The sequence below is a fragment of the Ornithorhynchus anatinus genome, chromosome X5, assembly GCF_004115215.2.
Source record: "Ornithorhynchus anatinus isolate Pmale09 chromosome X5, mOrnAna1.pri.v4, whole genome shotgun sequence".
NCBI classification, from domain to species: Eukaryota; Metazoa; Chordata; class Mammalia; order Monotremata; family Ornithorhynchidae; genus Ornithorhynchus; species Ornithorhynchus anatinus.
In genome coordinates this window covers 22,318,409-22,341,575 of record NC_041753.1, presented here as the reverse complement: position 1 = coordinate 22,341,575, position 23,167 = coordinate 22,318,409, and the positions used below count along the sequence as shown (strand labels likewise).

At 44.2% G+C, this 23,167-nt stretch overlaps 2 protein-coding genes across 2 annotated transcripts in view; one reads left to right on the top strand and one right to left on the bottom strand.

Moving 5' to 3' along the window:
• Positions 1-156: 156 nt before the first annotated feature.
• On the top strand, positions 157-17,861 carry LOC100075907 (protein NipSnap homolog 3A). Its single transcript, XM_001507302.6, has 6 exons — positions 157-397; positions 2,694-2,895; positions 11,935-12,093; positions 14,907-15,056; positions 16,971-17,057; positions 17,156-17,861. Exons 1-6 carry the CDS (start codon positions 329-331, stop codon positions 17,230-17,232), a joined length of 744 nt encoding a protein of 247 aa, XP_001507352.2. The 5' UTR covers positions 157-328; the 3' UTR covers positions 17,233-17,861.
• A 1,923-nt stretch (positions 17,862-19,784) lies between these two features.
• The window catches only part of ABCA1 (ATP binding cassette subfamily A member 1), a 137,280-nt gene continuing 133,897 nt past the window's right edge, over positions 19,785-23,167 (bottom strand). Inside the window, exon 50 of the mRNA XM_029055713.2 lies at positions 19,785-23,022. Within this exon, the coding sequence (XP_028911546.1) occupies positions 22,882-23,022 (141 nt within the window). The 3' untranslated portion in view covers positions 19,785-22,881. The remainder of the gene's footprint in view (positions 23,023-23,167) is intronic.

Here is a 23,167-nt window from a genome sequence, read left to right as displayed (position 1 = left end):
ATACGAATGAATGGATGGATGGATGAATGAATTAATGAATGACGGTAGTCCGCCTCCCGCTCAGTCCACTCCCCAGAAACTGCTCTCTAGGAGAGGACGGGGGAGGCGCTCGCGCACTTCCGGTGGCCGCCCAGCGGGGGCCCTGGGTCTTTTGCCTTTTTTTTTATCTCCTCTCGGCTTCCGTAGGCAGATTTTCGGACGGAAAAAAAAAAAAGTAAAAGTGGTGAAGGGCAGAAGAGAAGAGTGGGAAACGCCAGGGCCACCTCGAGCGGCGTCGATTCCTCTCCGTTCTATCTCCCACTTGGCTTCGGCCCCCGCCGGCGGCGCCATGGCCTGTTTGCGGAGCGGCCTGAGGAGACTCGCGGGCCGGGGCCAAGCCGGGCTGGGCGTCTCCCAGGTAATGGCCGCCGGTAGGGAGGACCGGGCCCTTCCCCGAGCCCGGCCTCGCCTCCCCGTCGGGGTTTGATAAAGCCGGCTGCGTTCAGAGAAGCAGCGTGGCTCACTGGAAGGAACCCGGGTTTAGGAGACCGAGGGCGTGGGTTCTAATCCCGGCTCCGCCACCTGTCAGCCGTGTGACCTTGGGTAAGTCACTTCTCGGTGCCTCAGGGACCTCCTCTGGAAAATGGGGATGAAGACTGAGAGCCTCACGCGGGACAGCCTCATAATGGGGAAGCAGCGTGGCTCGGTGGAAAGAGCCTGGGCTTGGGAGTCAGAGGTCATGGATTCGAACCCCGGCTCTGCCACTTGGCAGCTGGGTGACTGTGGGCAAGTCACTTCACTTCTCTGGGCCTCAGTTCCCTCATCTGGAAAATGGGGATTAACTGGGAGCCTCACGTGGGACAACCTGATGACCCTGTATCTCCCCCAGCGCTTAGAACAGTGCCCTGCACGTAGTAAGCGCTTAACAAATACCTACATTATTATAAACCTGTATCCACCCTAGCGCTTAGAACAGTGCTCGGCACGTAGTAAGCGCTAAACAAATACCAACGTTATTATTATTACTCTTATTATTCGGGGCAGCCGAGCGGGTGGGTGCCATATTATTATATTATTGGCGACTCCCATATTATTATATTAAGCGCTTACTCTGTGCCAGGCACTGCACTAAGCGCTGAGGTGGATATAGGCAAATCGAATCGAACACAGCCCCGCGCCCACGTGGGGCTCACCGTTTTGCTGTCTCCCCCTTTTAGACTGTGAGCCCGTTGTTGGGCAGGGATCGTCTCTATCTGTTGCCGCATTGTACATTCCAAGCGCTTAGTACAGTGCTCTGCACACAGCCCGCAGTAAAGTTGAATGAATGAAAGTCTCACTCCCCATTTTACAGGTGAGGTCACCAAGGCCCAGAGAAGTGAAGTGACTTACCCAAGGTCACACAGCAGCCAAGTGGCACTGGCGGGATTAGAACCCACGACCCGGGCTCTGGCCACTACACCATGCTGTTCCTCCATAGTGAAGGAAGGTCCCCAGCTTGGTACCCAAGGTCACACAGCAGACAAGTGGCACTGGCGGCATTAGAACCCACGACCCGGGCTCTCTCCACTACACCGTGCTGTTCCTCCATTGTGAAGGAAGGTCCCCGGCTTGGCTAAGGCACAGACCTGAGAGGAGGGCCGAGGGAAAAGGGGGTGGGGGGAGAAGGGCAAAGACCCTGGAAGCTCTCATTAATCTATCACATTTACTGACCGACCGTAAAATCCTTGTGGGCGGGGAACGTGTCTAGCAACTCATGTGCTTTCCCAAGTGCTTAGTACAGTGCTCTGCATAGTGCTCAATAATTGTACTCTTCCAAGCACTTAGTACAGAACTTGGCACACAGTAAGCGCTCAATATTTGAACTCTCCCAAATGCTTAATACAGTGCTCTGCATAAAGTAAGTGCTCAATAATTCTCTCCCAAGTGCTTAGTACAGTGCTCAGCACACAGAAAGTGCTCAATAATTGTACTCTCTCAAGCACTTAGGATAGTGCTCTGCACACAGAAGATCCTCAGTAAATACCTTTGATTGAGTACTTATTGTGTGCAGAGCACTATGTAACAAAGTTGGTAGACACATTCCCTGCCCACAAGGAGCTTGCAAACTAGGTGGGGAGACAGGCATGTATGCAAGTGCTAAGGGAAGGGGGAATAAAAGGAGTAAGTCTCTTAAAAAATTATTTTATAGCAGCTCCTCTGCTCTATCCTTTATTAGCTCCGTTCCCCCTTCCTTTTCAGAAGCAGTGTGGCCAATTGGAAAGAGCACAGATCTGGCAGAAGAAAGACCTGGGTTTTAATCTGGCTCTCCATGATTTTGTACAAATCACTTAGCTTCTCTGTGCCTCAGTTTCCTCATCTGTAAAACGAGGGTTAAATCCTATACCATCCTGCTTGACTGAGAGCCCCAGATAAGACAGGGATTGTGTCCTGCCTGATTATCTTGTATTTATTGTAGCTGTTAGGACAGTGCTTGGTACATAGTAAGTGCTTAACAGATATGAGCTGAAATAGATCATGTCTTTTCGGTGCTTGAAGTGGATTTTACATTCATCTTTTTCAATTGAGGCAAAAATCAGGTGAAGATGGCCTAATGTTCCATATTTTTCCAGGCGCGGCGTATCCGTCATGCCTCGCCAGAAGAGCAGGTAATCGTTATTTGAGCTTCTTCGAATGTTAGTCTCTAAAAATAAAAATAACCTTTTTCTTTTCTTCAGGTATCTTTTGCTACAGGACCCAGGCAGCATGATGCCACATTCTATGAATTTCGCACTTATGTTCTTAAACCAGCAAAGATGAGTGAATTCCTGGAAAACACAAAGAAAAACATACACCTTCGCACAGCTCATTCTGAGTTGGTTGGCTATTGGAGCCTAGAGTTTGGAGGCCTGAATAAAGTCTTTCACATTTGGAAATATGGTATGTGTTATGCCACCAGTTCAAATCAAATTAGAGCTGTGTTAGTATCTGAGTGTCCACTTCCACTGTACTAAATGCTAGGGAAGTTCAAAGGAGTGACGTGCATTTCGTGCCCGTGTTTCTAGCAAGACTGTAGGATCTTTATATACTGAACAAGCAAGCAAATGTGCCTCCTCCCGCCCCGCCACCCCCCCCCCCCAAAGTTTAAAAAGCAAGTAAAGAATTATATTTAAAATGAACTTCTAAGGGTGGTGGAAAAAAGATGACTGCCTAGGTGGAAAAAAAGTAGTTCTGAAACTAGTGAAGACAAGTAATGCAAGTAATGTTAACAGTCTGTTAATCCTATAAAGCTCAAGAGACCACTTTTAAAGGACGTACTATTGCAGTATGCAATCCCTGTTGTTCTCTGTAAAGTAACTCATTATCCAAATATGTAATTATTTTGATTTCCATGTTCTAGGTATTTTAACCCCCAAATCTTTTAATTCAGACTAATATGTAGTTTAGGGGCCTGAACTGTTCAGATATGATATTAGTTTCTCCCTCTAAAATAGAAGTACAGGTCTCTTTTTTGTTTTACACTGAGGCTCTTTTGTGAGGAAAAAGCAGTGTAGAGAGAATTAGCCTAAAGTGAACCCAGTTGAAATAACCACAATAACAATAATAATAATAACAAGAAAGGTAGGGATATGGTTGCAGACTCAGACCATAAAAGCATCATAGATCTACCTATGGAAGTTTGGATTCAGAATTTTCATGCTCGCTCTCGCACGTACACATGGATTCCTCTAGTCTCAAATGGGAAGGAGAGGAGAGTATCAGGTGAGGAAAGCTCCAGCAGAATTTCAAGTATGAGGGCCAGCCAGGGAAATAAGTTGCCCTACAGAAGGATTAACAAAGAAAATGGGGGAGAGAGTGAGTCACTCATCCTCTAAGCAGGTACAGAGCTGAATGGGTTTTCCAGCTAGTAATGGATGATATTTTTCAGTACGGGCTACTTTGGTGTCTCTTGGGCCATCTTCAAGATGAGAAGCAGTGTGGCCTAGTGGAAAGAGCGCAGGCATGGGAGCCAGAGTCAGAAGAACTGGGTTCTAATTCTGGCTCTGCCATGTGTTTCCTGTTTGACCTAGGGCAAGTCACTTAACATCCTCTATGCCTCAGCTACCTCATCTGTAAAATGGGGATGACATCGTACTCCCTCCTATTGGGAGACTGTGTCCAGAGTTGGACAGAGACTGTGTTCAACCTGATTTACTTGTATCTACCCCAGCAGCTCTTAGAACAGTGATTGGTACATAGTAAATGCTTAAGTACCGTTATTAAAGTATTATTATGTTGATGATTCTATAATCTGTGCTGCTGCCATTTAACGCTCATGTTCTTGGTGTTGACGCTGATTGTAGTGAGAACTTCTATGTAGGAGTCTCTGGTGGGGCCATGGTTTTGTTGTTCACAGGTTGTTCTGTCAACATGTAGTTCTGCCTTGCCGGCTGGATTCTGAAAAATGTACTGGCTGAATTATGGGGTTTTGCTTAGGTCCCAAAGGTCTAGATCGAGAAGTCTCTGGCATGAGGTTGTCTTCAATTTTGAAGACTTCCTTGATTTTTCTGCCTCTGAGTTGTTTCATCTGAGTGGTGTGGAATCCTTTAAAGTTGACATTACGTCTGGTTTCCTGTATGATTCATTAGAGTTGATGCAGATGGCCCAGTTCTCTCTTACATTATGGAGATGTATTTTTGTCCTTGAAAAAATCTTTTTTGCTGTGCTCTGCACACGTATGTTCTGGCATGAGCCACATGGTGTCTTCTAGACACCTTGCGCTTCACTAATACTTCCATAATACTTTCAATTTATATGGTTTGTCCGGTCTTAATTCTATAGCTTGGGGTAGGAGATGTATCATTTTGGGCTCAAGTTCGTCGGTTTCTCTCCCTTTGGTTTGCTATTTATGGTCTTATTGAAAGTGTTAGAAAAACCACCAAGTATAGGCCTATCTTTACTGTTGATAGTTCCTGGCTTTTGAGTTTTAAGGTTTGGCTAACAAGAGTGTTGGCCATTAAGCAGATTGGGGCTGATGGATAATGGGATTTGGCACTCAGTATCTAGTAAAAGTATTTATTGTAGACTCTGTGTCCCAGCTTTTGTTTAGCAGAATATTTAGGAAGGGAACTATTCAGTAGTATTTATTGAGCGCTTACTATGTGCAGAGCACTGTACTAAGCACTTGGAATGTACAAATCGGTAACAGATACAGTCCCTGCCCTTTGACGGGCTTACAGTCTAATCGGGGGAGACAGACAGACAAGAACAATAGCAATAAATAGAATCAAGGGGATGAACATCTCATTAAAACAATAGCAAATAAATAGAATCAAGGCGATGTACATTTCATTAACAAAATAAATAGTTTATTAATAATAAATAATAGACTATGCCGACATTCTCAAATTCCAAAGTGAAGCCAAGTATTCTTATTAATGCTGCTAATCCTACATTAGTTGGAACTGAAGTGAAGCCCTGTGGTGAAGATGTGGGCTGTGAATTGGATCCAGCAGGTAGGTTTTAGTTATGCCATTTCAAGGACTCAGATCTCTGGATTGCTTGAGAACGAATTGGCGACCGAGTCGATGGCAACACTCCCACCGTAGCATCCTTGACTTGCCTGTAGAAGTCGTCTTTGTGCATATACAGTGTTGCTGTTAAGGCCTATCAACTTCTATGTGATAGAAATTGAAATTGTTTTTGACAATGGCTAGAGCTTCTGGTATCAATCAATCAGTCAGTGATAGTTATTGATTGCAGAGCACTGAAAGGAGCACTTGGGAAAGTACAGTGCAATAATGCGGGTAGATGTGATCCCCGCCCACAAGGAAGTTATAGTCTACAGGGGGAGACAGACTGTGAGCCCGTCATTGGGCGGGGATTGTCTCTGTCTGTTGCCGAATTGTACATTCCAAGCGCTTAGGACAGTGCTGTGCACATAGTAAGCGCTCAATAAGTCCTATTGAATGAATGCACATTAAAGTAAGTTACAGATAGGGGTGGTAATAGAGTATAAGTGCTGTGGGGCTGGGGTGAGTATCAGAGGGCTTAAGGGGTGCCAGCCAAGTGCGTAGTCGACGCAGAGGGGAGGGCAGATAGTGGAAATGGGGGTTTAGTCAGGGAAGGCCTCCTGGAGGACATGTGTGCTAGTAAGCAGGGGTACCGTATCAGAACTTTCTAGAAGATTGTTCCTGGGAAACCCTGAATTTTTTTTGCATGTCTGTGAAGTGTGCTACGGTTTTTTTGATAGGTTTGTAGAATTTGGCAGCTTTAACATAGTGATGTAATGGCTCTAGACTGTGAGGCCATTGTGGGCAGTGATGTGTCTACCAATTCTGTTGTATCACACTCTCCCCAAACTCTTAGCACAGTGCTCTGCACGCAGTAAGTGCTCAATAAATGCCACCGATTGATTGATTACCCGTGCCACCTAGCTAGCTGGTGCTGGAGTAGGAGAGTTAAAATGCTCTGAAGATTGGACATAGAAGATATCTGAGGATCCAGTTATTCATGCGAGTTTTCTCAGATGGCATAAAGCATTAGTCCTCTTCCTGATCATTCTGGCAAAATTCAGTTTCTTTGCTTTTAATTCTTAGGTATACAGTTGGATATTCTGGTCCTTTTTTTTTTTTTAAATAGGTGACATAATTGAGAAGGCCTATATCTGAAGCAACAAAATATGGGATCAGGGCCATGCGTAAATCACACAAGAAGATCAAAACACAATCAATCTGGTATTTATTGAGCGCTTACCATGTGCAGAGCACTGTACTAAGCACTTGAGAGAGTTACAGTTCTACAGAGTTGGTAGACACGTTCCCTGTGCGCGAGGAGCTTGACATCAGTGAAAGCTGTTCCATTCCTAGAAACTCAAGCTATATCACGTGGCTTGTGGGCCCCAAGGTGAAGGATACTACTCCCGTGGAAGACCACCAAATAAAAGTATCACGAGTCCGACCACAATTTAAAGAATGGCGTCTCATCAGGTAGTGGCCTCGAGTAGAGTGCCGGACTGACCATCGGCGTGAAGCACACCAGGCTCACCCTGCCAATTCAGCCTGGAAGAAAACAGACCTGCAAGGAACAGCCGTGCCGTTGGAACAAAGGACTTCGACTCCAAGCGCCAACGTAAGCGGCAAACGGGCATTTATCCCCGGGCAGCTGGGCACGGATGTCCAGAGTCACCAAGACTACTTCAGTGAGCACGTCTTGGAGGTTATCAGCCGATGGTATCTGTTGAGTGTTTATTGTGTGCAGAGCACTGCACTAAACGCTTATTTGCAGCAAGACAAGAAATGCATCAGCAGCACCGGCCAGCCCCTCACCGCCCTGACGAGAGAGATTTGCAGAAACCTGCATCGAGACGTACACGTCACGTTAATGGACTTGCATAGGCAGTGATCCATTCCCCGTCACCGACGGGTTAAAGCAGATGCCCACGGACCCGTTGAATCAATCAGTGATATTTATCGAGTGCTTACTCTGTGCGGAGCACTGTAATAAGCACTTGGGAGAGTCCGATACAGTGGAGTTTGGTAGACCCGATCCCTGCTCACAAGGATCCTACTATTGATTTTTACACTCATTCTGGAGGATGCATCAGAAGACCTGGATGCTGGTGTTGGAATACATTTTCACTCCTCCGGGAAGACTAACAGACTACAAACATCAACAGGTCTACAGTCAGCCATTTAGGAACTGCCATATGAGGTTGACCAAAGATCCACAGCTAAGAACACCCGCAGATGATTGGGAATGGCTTTGCAGAATCAGACCGGTGTTATGGACTGAAGATAAATGTGAAGAAAACTGAGGTAATGTATCGGACGCCGTCCCATTGCGTACCCCTTTCCCTTCGTCAGAGCCCTCCGTCAAAGCCACCTGCTCCAGGCGGATTCCCTTCTCCCTAGTCTTGATAGCCCATCAACCATCCTTAGCTTATATGCATATGTTTCTTTGTTCGATTTATTCACTAATGTAGTCGTGGGTTTGGAAAACACACGTGCTAGTAGGCAAATCTTGGCCAATACCACGTACACGGTTGTTTCTTTCAACATCGTACTGCGCTCTACCCAGACAGAAGTGTGGTGTTGGAAGAACGTTCCCCTGTTTTCTGACAGCATTGCATGCAAAGTATGTAATGAAAACACACATTATGGGAAAACGGACTTTTTTCAGTTTTTCCTTATTTTTGTTTTCGTTACTTGCACCAATGCTCTCATGTGTCTGCAGTTTGTTTTGCCTGGCTTCCGCCGTTAGGTGATCAGTTCTTGCGAGCAAGAGCCACGTCTTAGATTACTGCCATACGTTCTTAAGCATTTAGTACAGTGCTGGGCACATAGGTAGCACTCAAGAAATGCTAACAATGATGGTGGTGGTAAATACCTTACACAAAACTAAAGTTCTTCGTCGGCAATAGAGAACTGAGCGATATCACGTACTTTTTTACTCGGTCAGCTAAGTGTCCAGTGATGCAACAATGAGTCATATTTATTGAGCTTTTCCTGTGTGCAGAGTTCTATACTAAGGGCTTGGGAGAGTACAGTAACAGAGTGGGTAGGCACGTTCTCCTGCCCACAAGGAGCTTTGGAGTCTAGAGGGGGAAACAGACATTAAATAAACTGCAGATATGTATAAAAGTGCTGTGAAGCTGAGGGTGGGGTGAAAGAAGGGAACAAATCTGGGTGCAAAGGCAATGCAGAAGGGAGAGGGAGTAGGGGAAATGAGGGCTTAGTAGTGGAAATCAAAAATTGACTCAAAAAAGATCAGTATATCCTTCAGGAGAATGGTGAAGTGCATTGTGGCTGCTCAGATGGAATCAGATGAAACTGAGGGTCTGCAAAGCTGTAGGGCTGTCCAACCTGCTGTATGGTTTTGACACCGGAGCCTTCCACAAGCATCACCGTCCGGCTCTTCAAGCAGTTTCATTCATGTCAGTTGTGTACCACAATCCAACGTCTAGTGACGAGTGGGAAGCAGCGTGACCTAGTGGAAAGAGCACGGACCTGGGAGTCAGAGGACCTGGGTTTTAATCCTGGCTCTGGTAGGTATCTGCTCAGTGATCTTGGACGAGTCACTTCCCTTCTCTGTGCCTCAGTGTCCTCAACCATAAAATAGGGATTAAATACCCGTTCTCTCTCTTACTTAAACTGTGAGGCCTTGTGGGATGGGGACCGTGTCCAATCTGATTAATTTGTATCTACTCCAGTGCTTAGAACAGTGCGTGACACATAGTAAGCACTTAACACATACAATAATAAATAAGGTAGGATTACAAATAACGAAGTCCTGCAGTGTAGTCTTCTAGCTTGGAAGTTAAGCTTGCCTCAACACATATTTGACGGGTGGGTTTACGTGAGAAGAATGGGTAACAATAGGATACGTAATCAGTTGTCGTGTTGAGCTGCAATAGGGCAGCGAACACAAGAGGGCCAAGGAAATGTTTTCAAGATCTAGGAAAGCACAGCACTAGACGTTACAAATCACAGCTGAGAGCTCAGAGGCACCTGTGGCACGCTGATCAGCCAGGCATACTGCAATCAAGAAGAGTTGCTCTATTTGAGCAGCAGCTTCAAGGATCGAGAAGCAGGCAAAATTAAAAACAGCATGACATGGAGCAATCTTCGTGTGTAGATGATATGGTTGGGATTTTCAGTCCCTCATCTGTCTTCTCAGCCTCGTAAATGTCATCGTAAGTAGCGTTTTGGTCAAATATATATGTGCTCAGAGAACCCCCCACACCTGCCAAATACCAGCTCCAAGAGGGCACCACCAGGCTTTTGAGCTGATGATTCTGTAGCTGCTGCTTGAGGAGAGCCACACCTCTCCTAATTGCCATCGGCCAGGTTAGCTCATCTGCCGCTCTGGGCTCCCAACGGTCCACCGCTAAAGCCGCATCATTTTAGGTTGTGCTTCGTTTTCCTTCACTGTCTTAAGAAAGTTTGTTCTGCTCACCGCGCTTTTAGGTGCCCCGTTTCAGCTCACTGTACCCCGGCTGTTTGGCTAGCCTTCCGTTAGCCTTTCCCTTCGCAAATCCTGCTCGGCAACGCTTTGTTGTGCTGAGTAGTGTTTTGGTTCCAGGTCCTTATTTTGTGTGATCCTGTTCTGCCATTTGATGTTAAGAGTGGCTCCAGGTGAGGCTCGACACCAGCTGGGTGTGAAATTTGGTCCATCAGAGACTCACAGCCATATAGAAGGCCAGCGCCTACTACAGCTCTCTAGACCTTAGTTTGGTTTGAAGGTGCTATAACCCCCATTCTGCTCATTGTCTCTTGAAAGCCATTCTAACCCTCCTAATTTAGTCTTCTGCTTCTCTGCCTTTTATTGGACAGTAGCAGAATTCAGGGGGAGCCTTCAACCCCACCTTGCTGATGAATCAGTAATCAGCAGAGTGTATCGAGCACCTGCTGTGTGCGGACCATGGAACTAAGCACTTGGAAAATGCCATGAAAGTAGAAGACGTGGTCCCTGCCCTCAGAGAGCTTAAAATCTAACGGGGAGATCTTTGGTTGTATGTGAGGTGGATCCAGATCTCTAATCTTCAGGTTTAGCTGTCCATATCCCTGTGCCGACTGAAGCAGTTTGTAATCATTTTCAAGATTTTCTTGAATGCGCTTCAAGACCGTAAATCAGCTCCATCAATCAGTCGGTGGAATTTGAGTGCTTACTGTGTGCAGAGCACTGAACTAGCGCTTGGGAGAGTACAGTATAACAGAGTTGGTAGAAACATTAAGCTGACTTTCTCGAGGACTCAAGCTGATGCTCGTAGCATGTTGTGGGAAGAAGTTCCTCGATGATCGGAAGCACATTCTCGCAACACTTGCCAGGTCACTTGCGTGGGCCTCAAAATTGGCATCCTAAAATTTTGTCATCTTTTTACTACACTCCATTGGATTTTGGGGAAAGAGCTAGTCCTTTTGACCTCCAATTCTGAATCACCTGTTCATACCATTACTTGGCACGTAGAAAGCGCTCAACAGGTACCATCATTATTATACCATTAGGGAGTAGCCTCAGGATCTTGGTGAGTGAAATTTTTTTTTTTTTGAGGTAGCAGATTTGGTTGGCAGCTTCCGGAGGCTGGGTCTGTTGATGCTTGAAGATAGCGAGGGGGGTGACTTTTGAATCCTAAGTCGTTTCCTTATTGTTCGGATGATTGAGGAGTAAAAGCCCGTTCAGGCCTCTAAGCAGTACAAATCCCTCATTGCTTGCAGATTTTGATGAGGTTACCTCAGATCCAGGAGAATAACTGTTCTCAAAGTTAGAAAAGAGTCCATTGCCTTCATTTTTTTTTTTTTTTTGGCAGGTCAGTGTTCTTCTTGGAGACTTAGAATATGGAAGGTGTGTTCAAAAGATCACTGAAGTATTGTTGCCATCAGTGCAGGCTGCCCTCCTTGTCTGTGATCAGGGAACAGCCACCTACCCTTTTCAGTCGTGTGCTGATATTTTGTATTTGACATCTTGAATTTGCGTAGCAATTTTATTTTTCCAAAATGCTGTCACGTTACTGATCTCATTTTGTGCTATCAACACCCCTGGGAGATATGGAAAGGCAGGTGTCATGACCCTTATTTTACAGGTGAGGAAACTGAGGTTCAGAGAGGTTAAGGGACCTGACTGAGGTCACCCAGCAAACCAGTGGCATTGCTGGAACTAGAGTCCAGGTCTTCCGACTCTTAGAACTATTTGGTGACCAACTACATATCCTTGGGTTCTTTCATCTTTGACATTCTACCACTGGTTGCAAATGTTGCTTAACATTCTCTGCCTGTAAGGGCGTAGTTTGTATGAGCTGTCATTCTAGTGGGTGGAACAGTGTAAGCTCTTAAAACCAAAATGAGGGCTCTCGAGCTCACACTGTATTGAGCACTAGAGTAAATGCAAAATAATCACATGACATGGTAATGGTACAGTGGCTTCAGATCATAGATGATGTTTAATCTAATTGACATTGTGGATTTTGTGCATTTTTCTTAACACCTCTTTCCTTTTTTATAGATAATTTTGCTCAGCGAACGGCTGTTCGGAAAGCATTAGCCAGTGATAAAGAATGGCAGGAAAAATACATCTCTCCCAATATGCCTTTTATAGAGAAACAGGAAAATGAAATTACTTATTTGGTGCCATGGTGTAAATTAGAGAAGCCTCCGAAAGAAGGTGAGCGTTTCCAAACCCGATTGTTTTAGAGCGAGTTGGTAATAAAATGGTCTAATTTTGAAGACGAACTGAGAATAGTCAGAAAATGGAAGATTATTTGTCTTGCCAAGACCGCACGATGTATACCAAAGTTGAGGTACCTGAAGCCCTTTTTCATGCACTTTTTAAAGGGAAGAAATCACTCTATAGCATTTGCCAAAGTGAAAGTTCTGAGGTCCCCAAGGCATGACTGTGGTTCAGAGGGAGGGCTGAAGGCCTAGAAGGTGGTGGGTGGAGGTTGGGGGTTCAGGAACCAAAAATGCGATGGAACCCAGGCTGTTTACTCACAGGCCCATGCACTTTCCACGAGGCAACACCCATTTCTTATATCCCCTCCTTTATCATTCGATAGTCTCTATTGAGCACTTGCATATAGGGCACTGAACTAGGTGCTTGGGAAAGTTCTATAAAAATAAAACAACCCAGTCCTTGCTCTCAAGGAACTTACAAACTAACTGGGAGTTTATATTCTATCCAGGCCTGTGTGTCTAATTGTCTTCCTCCTAAAATAGTCAGAAATCCTTACCTTTCTCCTTCACCCCACACGTTCCCTGCTTGCCCAGCTTCCCTATTCCCCTTTCCTATGTTTCTTTCAAGCCAATATCATGGGGGTAATCATCAACCCATCCTTTTTCTTTTTCACTGTCCTTTTTTTGATCTCCCACCTCAAACATACACATAATCCCTAGCAATAGCCATTTCCTTCTATGCATCAAACTCTTGTCCAGCTTATCCTGTCTGTTCCTATCATGAAATCTCTTCCCAGGCCCTGGTTCTTTAGGTCCCGGAACACTGTAACCTCATGGTTTCCCAGTTTCCATTCACTTCTAAGCTGTCCTCCAGGCATCGCCAAAATCATTGCTATTTCCTGATGCTTCAACTACTTCTCTTTGCTCTTTACAACATTCCAGTGGCCCCCTAGCACCATCCAGATCAGATACAGAATTTCGGACTGTTTCCTCTGAAGCTGTCTAGCAGTAAGCCTAGTCTCCTTGCCTTCTCTCGTCTTCTGATATATGCCCCTCTCTATACCCGCCAAGAGAAGCAGCGTGGCTCAGTGGAAAGAGCACGGGCTTGGGAGTCAGAGGTCATGGGTTCGAATTCTGGCTCGGCCACTTGTCAGCTGTGTGACTGTGGGCAAGTCACTTAACTTCTCTGTGCCTCAGTTATCTCATCTGTAAAATGGGGATTAAGACTGTGAGCCTCACGTGGGACAACCTGATTACCCTCTATCTCCCCCAGTGCTTAGAACAGTGCTCTGCACATAGTAAGCGCTTAACAAATACCAACATTATTATTATTTATCTTCTTTCTGACCTTGCGTTCAGACCCCTCTCCTTTCCTTCCGATCTTTGCCTAAATGGAAGCCTGCTCCTCCTATCAATCAATCGATGGTGTTTATTGAGCTCTTACTGGGTGCAGGGCACTATACTAAGTGCTTGGGAGAGTATAGTACAACAGAGTTAGCAGCCACGTTCCTTGCCCACAACAAGCCTAGTTGCCAAACTATAGTCTCCCCTTCCTTTAGAGCTCTGCTCAGAGCCCATGCTCTCTGGGAATCTCCTTCTAATTCCACCTATTCCCTACTTTGCTCATTCAAGCCTTAATGCACCGTTTCCATTTTTTGGAATTTAACTATATATGTCTGGGTTAATTATAATTTATTCAACTCTATTGGTGTCCTTGCCCTCGAGATGTTTATCTAAACTTCACTAAGAAGCAGTGTGGCGTAGTGCAAAAGGCCCAGACTTGTGAGTCAGAGGACCTGGGTTCTCATCCTGGCTCTGCCACTTGTCTGCTTTGTGATCTTGGGCAAGTCCCTTCACTTCTCTGTGCCTCAGTTTCCTCATCTGCAAAATGGGGATTCAGTATCAGTTCTCCCCCCTACTTAGATTGGGAGCCCCATGTGGGACCTGATGATCTTGTATCTACCTCAGCGCTTAGTTCAGTCAGTCAGTTGTATTTATTGAGTGCTTACTGTGTGCAGAGCACTGTACTAAGCGCTTGGGAGAGTACCATATAACAGACACATTCCCTGCCCACAACAAGCTTGCAGTTTAAAGTACAATGCTTGGCACATAGTGCTTAACAAATACAATTATTATTATTATTATTATAAGATATCTAAGTGCTTAGTACAATACTCCACTCCTTATGTTAAAAAAACATTTATTTGCTGACCGATTTCTTGCGCTACATTCTGATAGGGAAGAGACATGCATTTTTCAGGCTATTAAGCAAATATGACCCATTATTTCCACTACAGTGAACTCTTAGATTGAATCCATTTTATTTAAGCTCAGTTCTTCTATTTCTTCAACTTTGTTCAACTCTTTGTACATGGTTTGACAGCTCAAACTATTCTTTTTAAAGCTCCATGCATATAGCCTCTTGGGAAAGTGGATAGCTTAAAATAGTTCAAGGCAACAGCCAGAATCCAGGCGCTAATCCTTGTCTTGTTTTTTTTCATGGAACTGTAGTTGAAGTAGTAATAGTATTTATTAAGCACTTACTATGTGCAAAGCACTGTACTGAGCACTGGGAAAGCGTATGCAGACGATCATCAAGCTGGGTCCTTAGCTCTCAAAGGGGTCGTAAAATTAAATCATACTCTTCCGTATAAAATAAACAGACATTTGGCTCTATGCAAGCATTTGATAATTACAAGAGTACTGTATTTCAATAAGTAAATGTACCGGAAACCAGTGGTTTTCATTTTGTGCCATTTATATTGAATTTAATGACTGGTCATTTTTTTCCCCCTGATACTCTAGGAGTTTATGAATTGGTTACCTTTCAGATGAAACCTGGAGGACCAGCTTTGTGGGGTGAAGCTTTTAAAAAAGCAATTAATGCCCATGTCAAGACAGGCTACACCAAACTGATTGGAGTGTTCCACACAGAATATGGATTACTTAATAGAGGTACAGTATTCATTTCTGAGAGGTAATGAATCTCTCAGTTTATCGATTTTTCACCAACCTTTTCTTGTTGCTTCTCTTTAGGGATGTATTTTGTCGTTTCCAGATACCCTTGAACTATCTGCCAAGGTTTCCGTGAAATCTAGACATACCTGCTGAAACCTGCTTAATCCAGCACGTTTTGCTTGTTTATAAAATTTGATGTCACTCTCTTATCTATTGGAGGACTCCTCGGGCTCTGGAATATTGATTATTTTTAGATTTTATTTTTTATGGTATTTGTTAAGGGCTCACTGTGTGCCAGGCACTGTACTAAATGCTGGGGTAGATACAAGCTAATCAGGTTGGAAACAGTCTGTGTCCCACATGGGGCCCACAATCTTAATCCCCATTTTATAGATGAGGTAACTGAGGCCCAGAAAAGTGAAGCAGTTTGCCCAAGGTCATGTAGCAGACAAGTGGCGGAACTGAGAGTAGGACCCAGATCCTCCGGTTCCCAGGCCTGTGCTCTGTCCACTAGGCCGTGCTACTTCTCTAAGTTGTTCTTGAAGTTCTTTAATAAACTGGCATTGTTCAGCAATGTGAAACGGCCAGTAATCCTAGCATCACTAGTTTAGAAAGGATTTGAGAAATCATCCATGCCCATCTCCGCCTGTCTTCAGACAGGAATGCGCTTTACTTACCCAGTAACTTACCCTGATTTTCAAGACCTCTGGAGACTTTGGGAAAGTACATAACCATCCTTAGTAATCCATGTTAACGTTTAACTATTTTTGCTTTGGTCAAAATCAGATTTTATTAAATTTCTTGCTGTTTAAACATTCTGCCCACAAGGTAGCTGTTGTACTGTTGAATCCTCATGATTGTCTAAGGCTTTGCTTCTGTACCCGTTGACTTTCTAGGGCAGGAGCCACTCTTCATAGATGGTTTCAGTTCATTGAGCTCAGTGCGTGGCCTAGCAGGTTTCTGGTATGTGTCTTTCTGGGTGGGTCATGTTTAGCTCCTCTCTGTTCTTGAGACCTATCAGCGCAGGGCTGACGATGAGAATCCTCTGACAGCCAGAAGCAGCTTGCACTCCGTATTCAGCCTAGTGGATAGAGCACGGGCTTGGAAGTTGGAAGGACCTGGGTTCTAATCCTGGCTCTACTGCTTGTCTGCTGTGCGACCCTGGCCAAGTCACTTCTCTGTGCTTCAGTTACCTCACCTGGAAAATGGGGATTAAGACTGTGAGCCCCATGTAGGACAATGGACTGATTAGTTTGTATCTACCCCAGCACTTAGTAGGGTGCCTGGCTCACAGTAAACACTTAAAAAAAATACCATTTTAAAAAAAGCAAACGGTTCATTCATTCAATAGTATTTATTGAGCGCTTACTATGTGCAGAGCACTGTACTAAAGCGCTTGGAATGTACAAATCAGTAACAGATAGAGACAGTCCCTGCCCTTTGATGGGCTTACAGTCCTACAGCTGTCTGTACCATCAGCATCTCTACCATGCTCCGGGTACTGTCAAGAGGAGGGTGGATTTTCCTTTTTTTTTTTTTTTTTTCCCCCTTCCTTTCCCCATGTGTGTTTGTTTTCTCTATGGAAGAGAGCCTCATTTTAGAGCATGGGGCTTGGGTTTTAAATCTAAAGAGTGTGTTCGTTCAGGGAAGGATGAGCGGAAACAGGCTTCAAGTGCACTAAATTTGAGAATTTTTGAACAAGTGGTATGGCCCTCTGGTAGCGAGGGCGGCGGAGTGGATGGACTCAGGTGGCCTTTTCCAGCCCCGTGCTCCTATGATTTAAGGATATAACAATGTGATACATTTGAAGTCTTCACACTACTTTCCTAATTTTAGAAACGGAATATGCGGTTGGTTTTGAATCGTGTCGGCGATGTAATCTTTAGGGTCTGTTTGGTTTCATTTCTACAGTTCACGTTCTTTGGTGGAATGAGAATCCAGACAGTCGTGCAGCCGGTAGACACTATGCCCACGAGGATGCCAGAGTAGTGGCAGCCGGTAAGCTGGGGAGTCAGAGCATGATACTGTTTTTCAGATCAAAACGTGGTTCCAAAGGTTTTGTGGACTTCCTACTTACCTCTGGACTTTCATTTCAGTGCGAGAAAGTGTCAGTTATCTGGTGTCCCAGCAAAACATGCTCCTGATCCCTTCATCTTTTTCACCTCTGAAGTAGTCTCTGAAGTCTGAAGACCCGTCTTTCAGCATGGAATGACATGAAATCAGAAATGTCTAATGATCCTAGCACAGAGCACCCACAACTGCTTCTTTTTCTGCGAGTGAGTCAGTCCTGTCCCTTGTGTTGCTGAAGTTAAAACTTGATTTTGGGAAATTGTTCTGCCCGTTGTCCCCTCCCCATTGACAATTCAGGGCCTAGCAGATTTGATCATTTTCTCGAGCTAAGCCCCCAGGCTACCAGTTTTAACCCCAGCTTGATTCCTCTTGAAGATCTTTTTCCCCTTGGTAAATTCTCCTCATTCGGGGGAGGGCTAGCCTCTCTTCTCCAGTCACAATGTAAAAGTTGGCCTTCTAATCGTACTGGTTTTCCTGTTGTCCGTTAAAGTTTGTTCTGTAATGCCTGACGGAGCATTAGGATTATGCCTGAATTACATCTGTGTGTAAAAGAATATTTGAATATTTACTGGGGAAAAAATGCTGAAATTGAACCATTTAGAAATGAGCTCACACATATGTGTGTCTCATCATAGACCATTGCTTAGCAGAGATGTTTGGGTTTACCTTTTTTTAGGTGCCTCAGAGGAATGCAATTTTGTTTATAAAAAATAAACCCTTGCTTAATACAAAGTTCTATGTTTCATCAATGATGTACTCTTATTGTACTCTGTATTTTCTTTTTCCTCTTTTCTGGCATTGTTTGAAGCAATCAAAGTACCACCAAATGTCATTACCAGAAGAACATGCAGAACAACTTAATTTTGAGCCTCAGAACAGAGCGCTGGCTGTGGGTGGTGGAGTTTGGTTCCAAAGGAACACGGCCCTAGATTGAACTGGCATAATTTCTCCCTTGTATCATTAGAAGAGAGTGGCTGGAATTTCTTTGACTTTGGAAACTCCTTCACATTGCTTCTGTGGGCCGGAGTGCCATCATATACCATTCTGTATTGTGGGGAAAACAACTTTTACATCTTGGGCCATTTAGCCTAGCATGCCACTCTTTGGCATGGGCTCTGGAAATTTAGGATTTTGCATATCACCTCTGCCCACGCAGCCACTTCTGGATCCCTGATACTATCCCATAACCTTATGCCGCACTCCCTTAGACCATCATGAGAAGGCAGAGAAGCCAGGAAGCGATGAAGTAGTGCAGATGACGATAAGTGCTGCAGAAACCCAGAACTGTCTTCGAAGGGGCCCACCCCCTGAAACTTCCTTGCCCAAACGGTCGTCTCCTCTGCTTTTCATTCTGTTTTCTTCTCAGGAAAAGGCGCAGAACAAATGAGATCATTATTTTAGACTTGGTCTTGTTGGCATTTAGGCCCCGACTGTGAAAGGCTGAGTTAATCTTGGAGTTGTTGGCAAAAGGTAAGCTGGGGGGAAGCGGGCAAAGCTGTAGTGTGGGAGCTGCAATGTTAAGGAGAGGCTGGCCACAGATGGTAAGGAATGCCTTTGGGGGATGGGGCCCTGAATTCTGTAGGAACTGATCCTGGCGGCTGGTAACATGAGAGTGGACAAGGGAATGTCTGAAGTCAGCCTTTGGTTTCGTGCCCAGCCTTTACATCGTGTCGGCCTGGGCTTCGGGGACAATGTTGAAACAACTGAGGGGAAAACGCATGGCCTAGGGGTTAGAGCACAGCCCTGGGGGTCAGCGTGACCTAGGTTCTAATCCCGGCTCTGCCACTGGTCTCCTGTGTGACCTTGGGCAAGTCACTCCATTTCTCTGTGCTTCAGTTACCTCATCTGTAAAATAGGGATTGAAAATGTAAGCCCCATGTGGGACAGGGACTCTGTCCAACCCACTTTGCTTGTGTTCACCCCAGTGTTTGGCACATGGTACTTAAGCAGAGCAATAATAATAGTGGTATTAAGTGCTAAGACAATGTAGGAGCTAAATTAGCACCAAGTGCTTAGTTTGTGAGTTTAGAGAGCTTAGTTTGTGAATTTTAATCAAAATGTGATCCTCATTCATTTTAGGCCTGGTCAGTTTTAATGTTTGGGGGCTACTTTTTTATTTTGAATGGTATTTCTTAAGCACTTACTATGTATCAGGCATGCTTCTAAGCGCTGGGGTAGATACAAGGTAATCTGTTTGGACACAGTCCTTCTCCCAAAGTCACCCAGCAGCCAAGCCAAGATAACCATCTCAGTCCTCACACAGCAAATTTGGAGAAGGGCCTGTAGGGTGGAACCAGGTTTGTGTACAATTAAAGTTGAGTATTGGGGATTTTCCCCTGTGGAATTGTGATCCCATGGAGAACTCCTTAGAGGCAATTTCAAAAATTCCTCCCCACACCCCCAACTCTGTCACCAGCCAGGGTGTGGCACCAGATTTCACATCATTGCAGGCCACTTCTATCTCTATCAAGCGTCTCAGTGAATATTCCGATTCATCCATCCTCGGATAATTGCAAACGGTATGTAGTAATGACAACTTTGGGTACTTCGTGACCCTGACGACGTACATTCCTTGCTCTTGGAGTAACTTTTTGGCACTCTCGTAAGGGTAGGTGTTGCTGTTAATGCCTACAAGTAACCGTCTATAGACCAACAGAACTGTCACAGCTTTATTTTTGTGACAAATTCAAGGCAAGAACATAGAAATATATGCCTTTTTAATACTTCACAAACAGACAGTACATTTTTTCCTTTTTCTTTTTAATGAAAATGATTTAACTTAGAAATCTATTGTGAAATCTTTGTGTAGTTTTTGCAGTTAATAGAGATTCCAGTGCAAAAATAGATCCCATTACAGACAGCATAAAGTGCTTGGAATGAAGGACCACCAATATCGAAAAAGCACAAACAGCTTTATCATGGGATTGGGAGAAGAAATATATCTAATCTTATCGAAATACAAACACTACAAAAAGGGATGCAACAATTTTTAAAAGAGTATACAGTAAGTGGTAACTGTTTCAAATCGATAAATGCCCTCAACACAGATCCGTTTTCAAAGTGGTTTAGAATTGTTATGACACTTAGCTCTTTGGATCATTTTTACCTGATATGTAGAACCATGAGAGGAGAAATAAAACGGAAAATGATGTACAATACTTGAAAACCACAAGGTATATGTATTCAGTACAGTTAAAAATACAGTAGTTTGAGGTTCTTCCAGGAATTGAAGATGTGTGGGACACTTATTAGAGGTTTATTTTCATATTCACAGTTGTTAGTAAGGTTTCGGATGTCAAATGGAAGCAGAAGCAGTAGAAATCTTTCAAAACTCATTTTGGGGAAAACTGGAGACATTGATGTTTCTGCATTGACCTTATTCAATATATAAATATATAATGATAAAACATCTTATTTGCACATGAAGCAATTTTTTTTAACCGTAATTGGATTTTATAGAGAAAAGTACCTGTTTGCATTTCTCCGGCTGCTCTACTCTATTGATTCTTCTTCTCTGGAAACCTAAAAATTATTCTTGCTAAACTCAAAATGTTTTTTAGTAATGGGAGAGGAGAAAAAAAAGATTTAACGGTCCATAGGATTTTGCTTGACAAAGGAAAAAATTAAGAGTAAGAAAGCAAATGAAAATACCTCATTTGCACGTTTAAAAACAGACTCTAGCTAGTGGGGACATGGCTCAGCTGTTATTCTACTGCCCAAGATTTGCTGACAATACTCAGTCTCCTTAGAAGTGTGTCTGTTGGGGTGCTGGTTGCACCTGCATTCTCTTGGGAAAGGCTCGTAACTTTCAAGATCTGTTATCATACATTCATTGGGAAGAATGATTTGAATGATGACGAAACCGTCACTCACCTCGGATGATCCAAGTTCATCAGCAAATAGCAATAGGAAGTGACCTGAAACTTGAGAAGTTGTAATCTTCTCTTGAAAAAACTCCATGTAAAAATTTTTTTAATGAATTTACAGATGTTGCGCAACTGGATCATTGATGAGGTATTTCTCACCAATTTTCGGGCTTGGTCCAAGGCCTTTGGGAGAAAATGTGATTTCTGATGTTTTTTTAAGGGATAATGATAGTAGCAGAGGTGAGGAACTGGCTAGATGGAGCTTTTTGATTTGAGAAAACTACAAAAGCAAATTACTCCTTTGCCAAACACACCTGTTTTTACTTTTGAAACTTATTCTAAAGTCACATTCTTCCATGCCAAAAAAAATAAAATAGTTTCTTTGCCTTGTGACTGTCTTGAAAATTTCTCTGCTGCTGCTGCTATCTTGAACTTTTGAATTGGGTTTGGGGTGGGTTTAGAGGCCTGGATGTTTACACACTTACAAATCACTTAGCTGAGGCTTTATGGCACATGAAATCTGCTGAAACAGGATGGAGCCATTCATCTAACTAAGTTCCTAAACAATTAAGAATACTCAACACCATTTCAGAAATCCCGATTCAGATCTGTGATGACACCAAGTATCAAACATTACTTCTTGCACATGTTACACATCTAAGCAAAACACAACTAGCAAGACAATGTGGCATAATGCAAAATATGCAGTGTTCCTCCAAAAAAATCAATTTAAAGTTTTAGAAATGATCTAAAGTAGTTACAAATTCAAATAATCTAACATCAAGAGCACAATGATTTTTGTTAAAATGAAACTACCGCCCTTCAAAATTCTGGGTTAAACGCAGAAAGCCTGAAATAATACTTCAGCTATGTTGAACGATAAGGACCTTGGGCTGCAAGGTACCACTTTCTTGTGCAAATCAAGGATTGACGGGCAGTTTCCATGGTAATCTGGCATGCTGCTTTCTCTCTATCAGTTGCCCGGCCCTAGCAGCGTACGCTCACCGAGTCTTTGCACCGGCTCCCTCCCCGGGGCTTTGCTGCTGATGATTTTTGGCTCTTTCCTAGGAGCTACATAGACCCACGTGAATCACAGTGAAGTCCCAGTGATGTGAACTTCGAGGCCTGCGAGACTCTGCTGTGGAGAGGGGCCAGTCTCCCCCTACTTTTGCGAGACGGCCCGAATTTTACACGTTGCCACCTTGACGGCAGCTCATCAAAGAGACAAAAAGCAGCGCGTCACCACGATGGTGCGGTGGTGGGCTGGCATTGAACATTGTCGATTTTTGACCCTCATCAGTCTGGAGGTCCTCGATAGAGTGGTCAGTCAGGGTTCCCTTCATAAGATACGACACGGTGCCCCTTGGTGCTACCCTTTTTCTGAACATCTTGGCACTGGCAGGTGTGGTGCACTCATTGCCGGCGATGGACAGGGCACCCGGACACTCCACTCCTGGCACGTCAGGAACAAATACGTATCACCCCCAAATTTCAATAAATAATCATTGGCCATGATTACTCAATGAATTATTGTTGCAATCCTAGTCAGGCTAGAAGGGAACCAAAAAGTATGATTTCAAACCCACAGTGTCCAACGGGCTCTGTAGTACAGTTTCACATAGTTCTACCGGAACAAACTAGATTGAAGTCTTTCACTTGAGAGCAGTAAAACAAGGCAAAGACTCCAAGAGGCACTGCCCCTGTAATGGAATTTTGTTCTCATTGCATTGAATTGCATTGCATTGGATGGGATGGTAGCAGTACAATGTCCAGTTTATGTCTTTTCCCTCAAAATCCTCGGGCTCTCGCTCTGGAGCATTTTTACTCCATGCCAAGGGAAGCCTTGATTCCTTCTGTCTTCTGGCCTCTGTCTCTCAAGAGGTAACTCATACGTAACTTTCTTTCACTTTTTCATCTTGCAGAAATGACGTGAGGATAGCGACATCTACAACAGTCTGGTTTTTGTGTAATGACACATCCTTCAAGTGGTCGTCGTCACTTTGGTCCTTGGCAAAGTTTACAAATACCTGCCAAAAGACAGACACAGATACGTTACCCGTTGTGTCGCCGGTCGTCCTCTGCTTAGTGTAGTCCGTCGGAGCTATTTATCAAGTGCCTACTCTGTGCAGACCACTGCGCCAAGAGCTTGGGAGAGAGAGTACGGTACAATAC

Bases quoted from the DNA above. Each gene is read 5' to 3' on its own strand.
- LOC100075907 (XM_001507302.6), top strand. From the start codon at position 329: ATGGCCTGTTTGCGGAGCGGCCTGAGGAGACTCGCGGGCCGGGGCCAA. The intron at 398-2,693 runs GTAATGGCCGCC...TCTTTTCTTCAG, and splicing joins CCGGGCTGGGCGTCTCCCAG to GTATCTTTTGCTACAGGACC. The intron at 17,058-17,155 runs GTAAGCTGGGGA...CTTTCATTTCAG, and splicing joins TGCCAGAGTAGTGGCAGCCG to TGCGAGAAAGTGTCAGTTAT.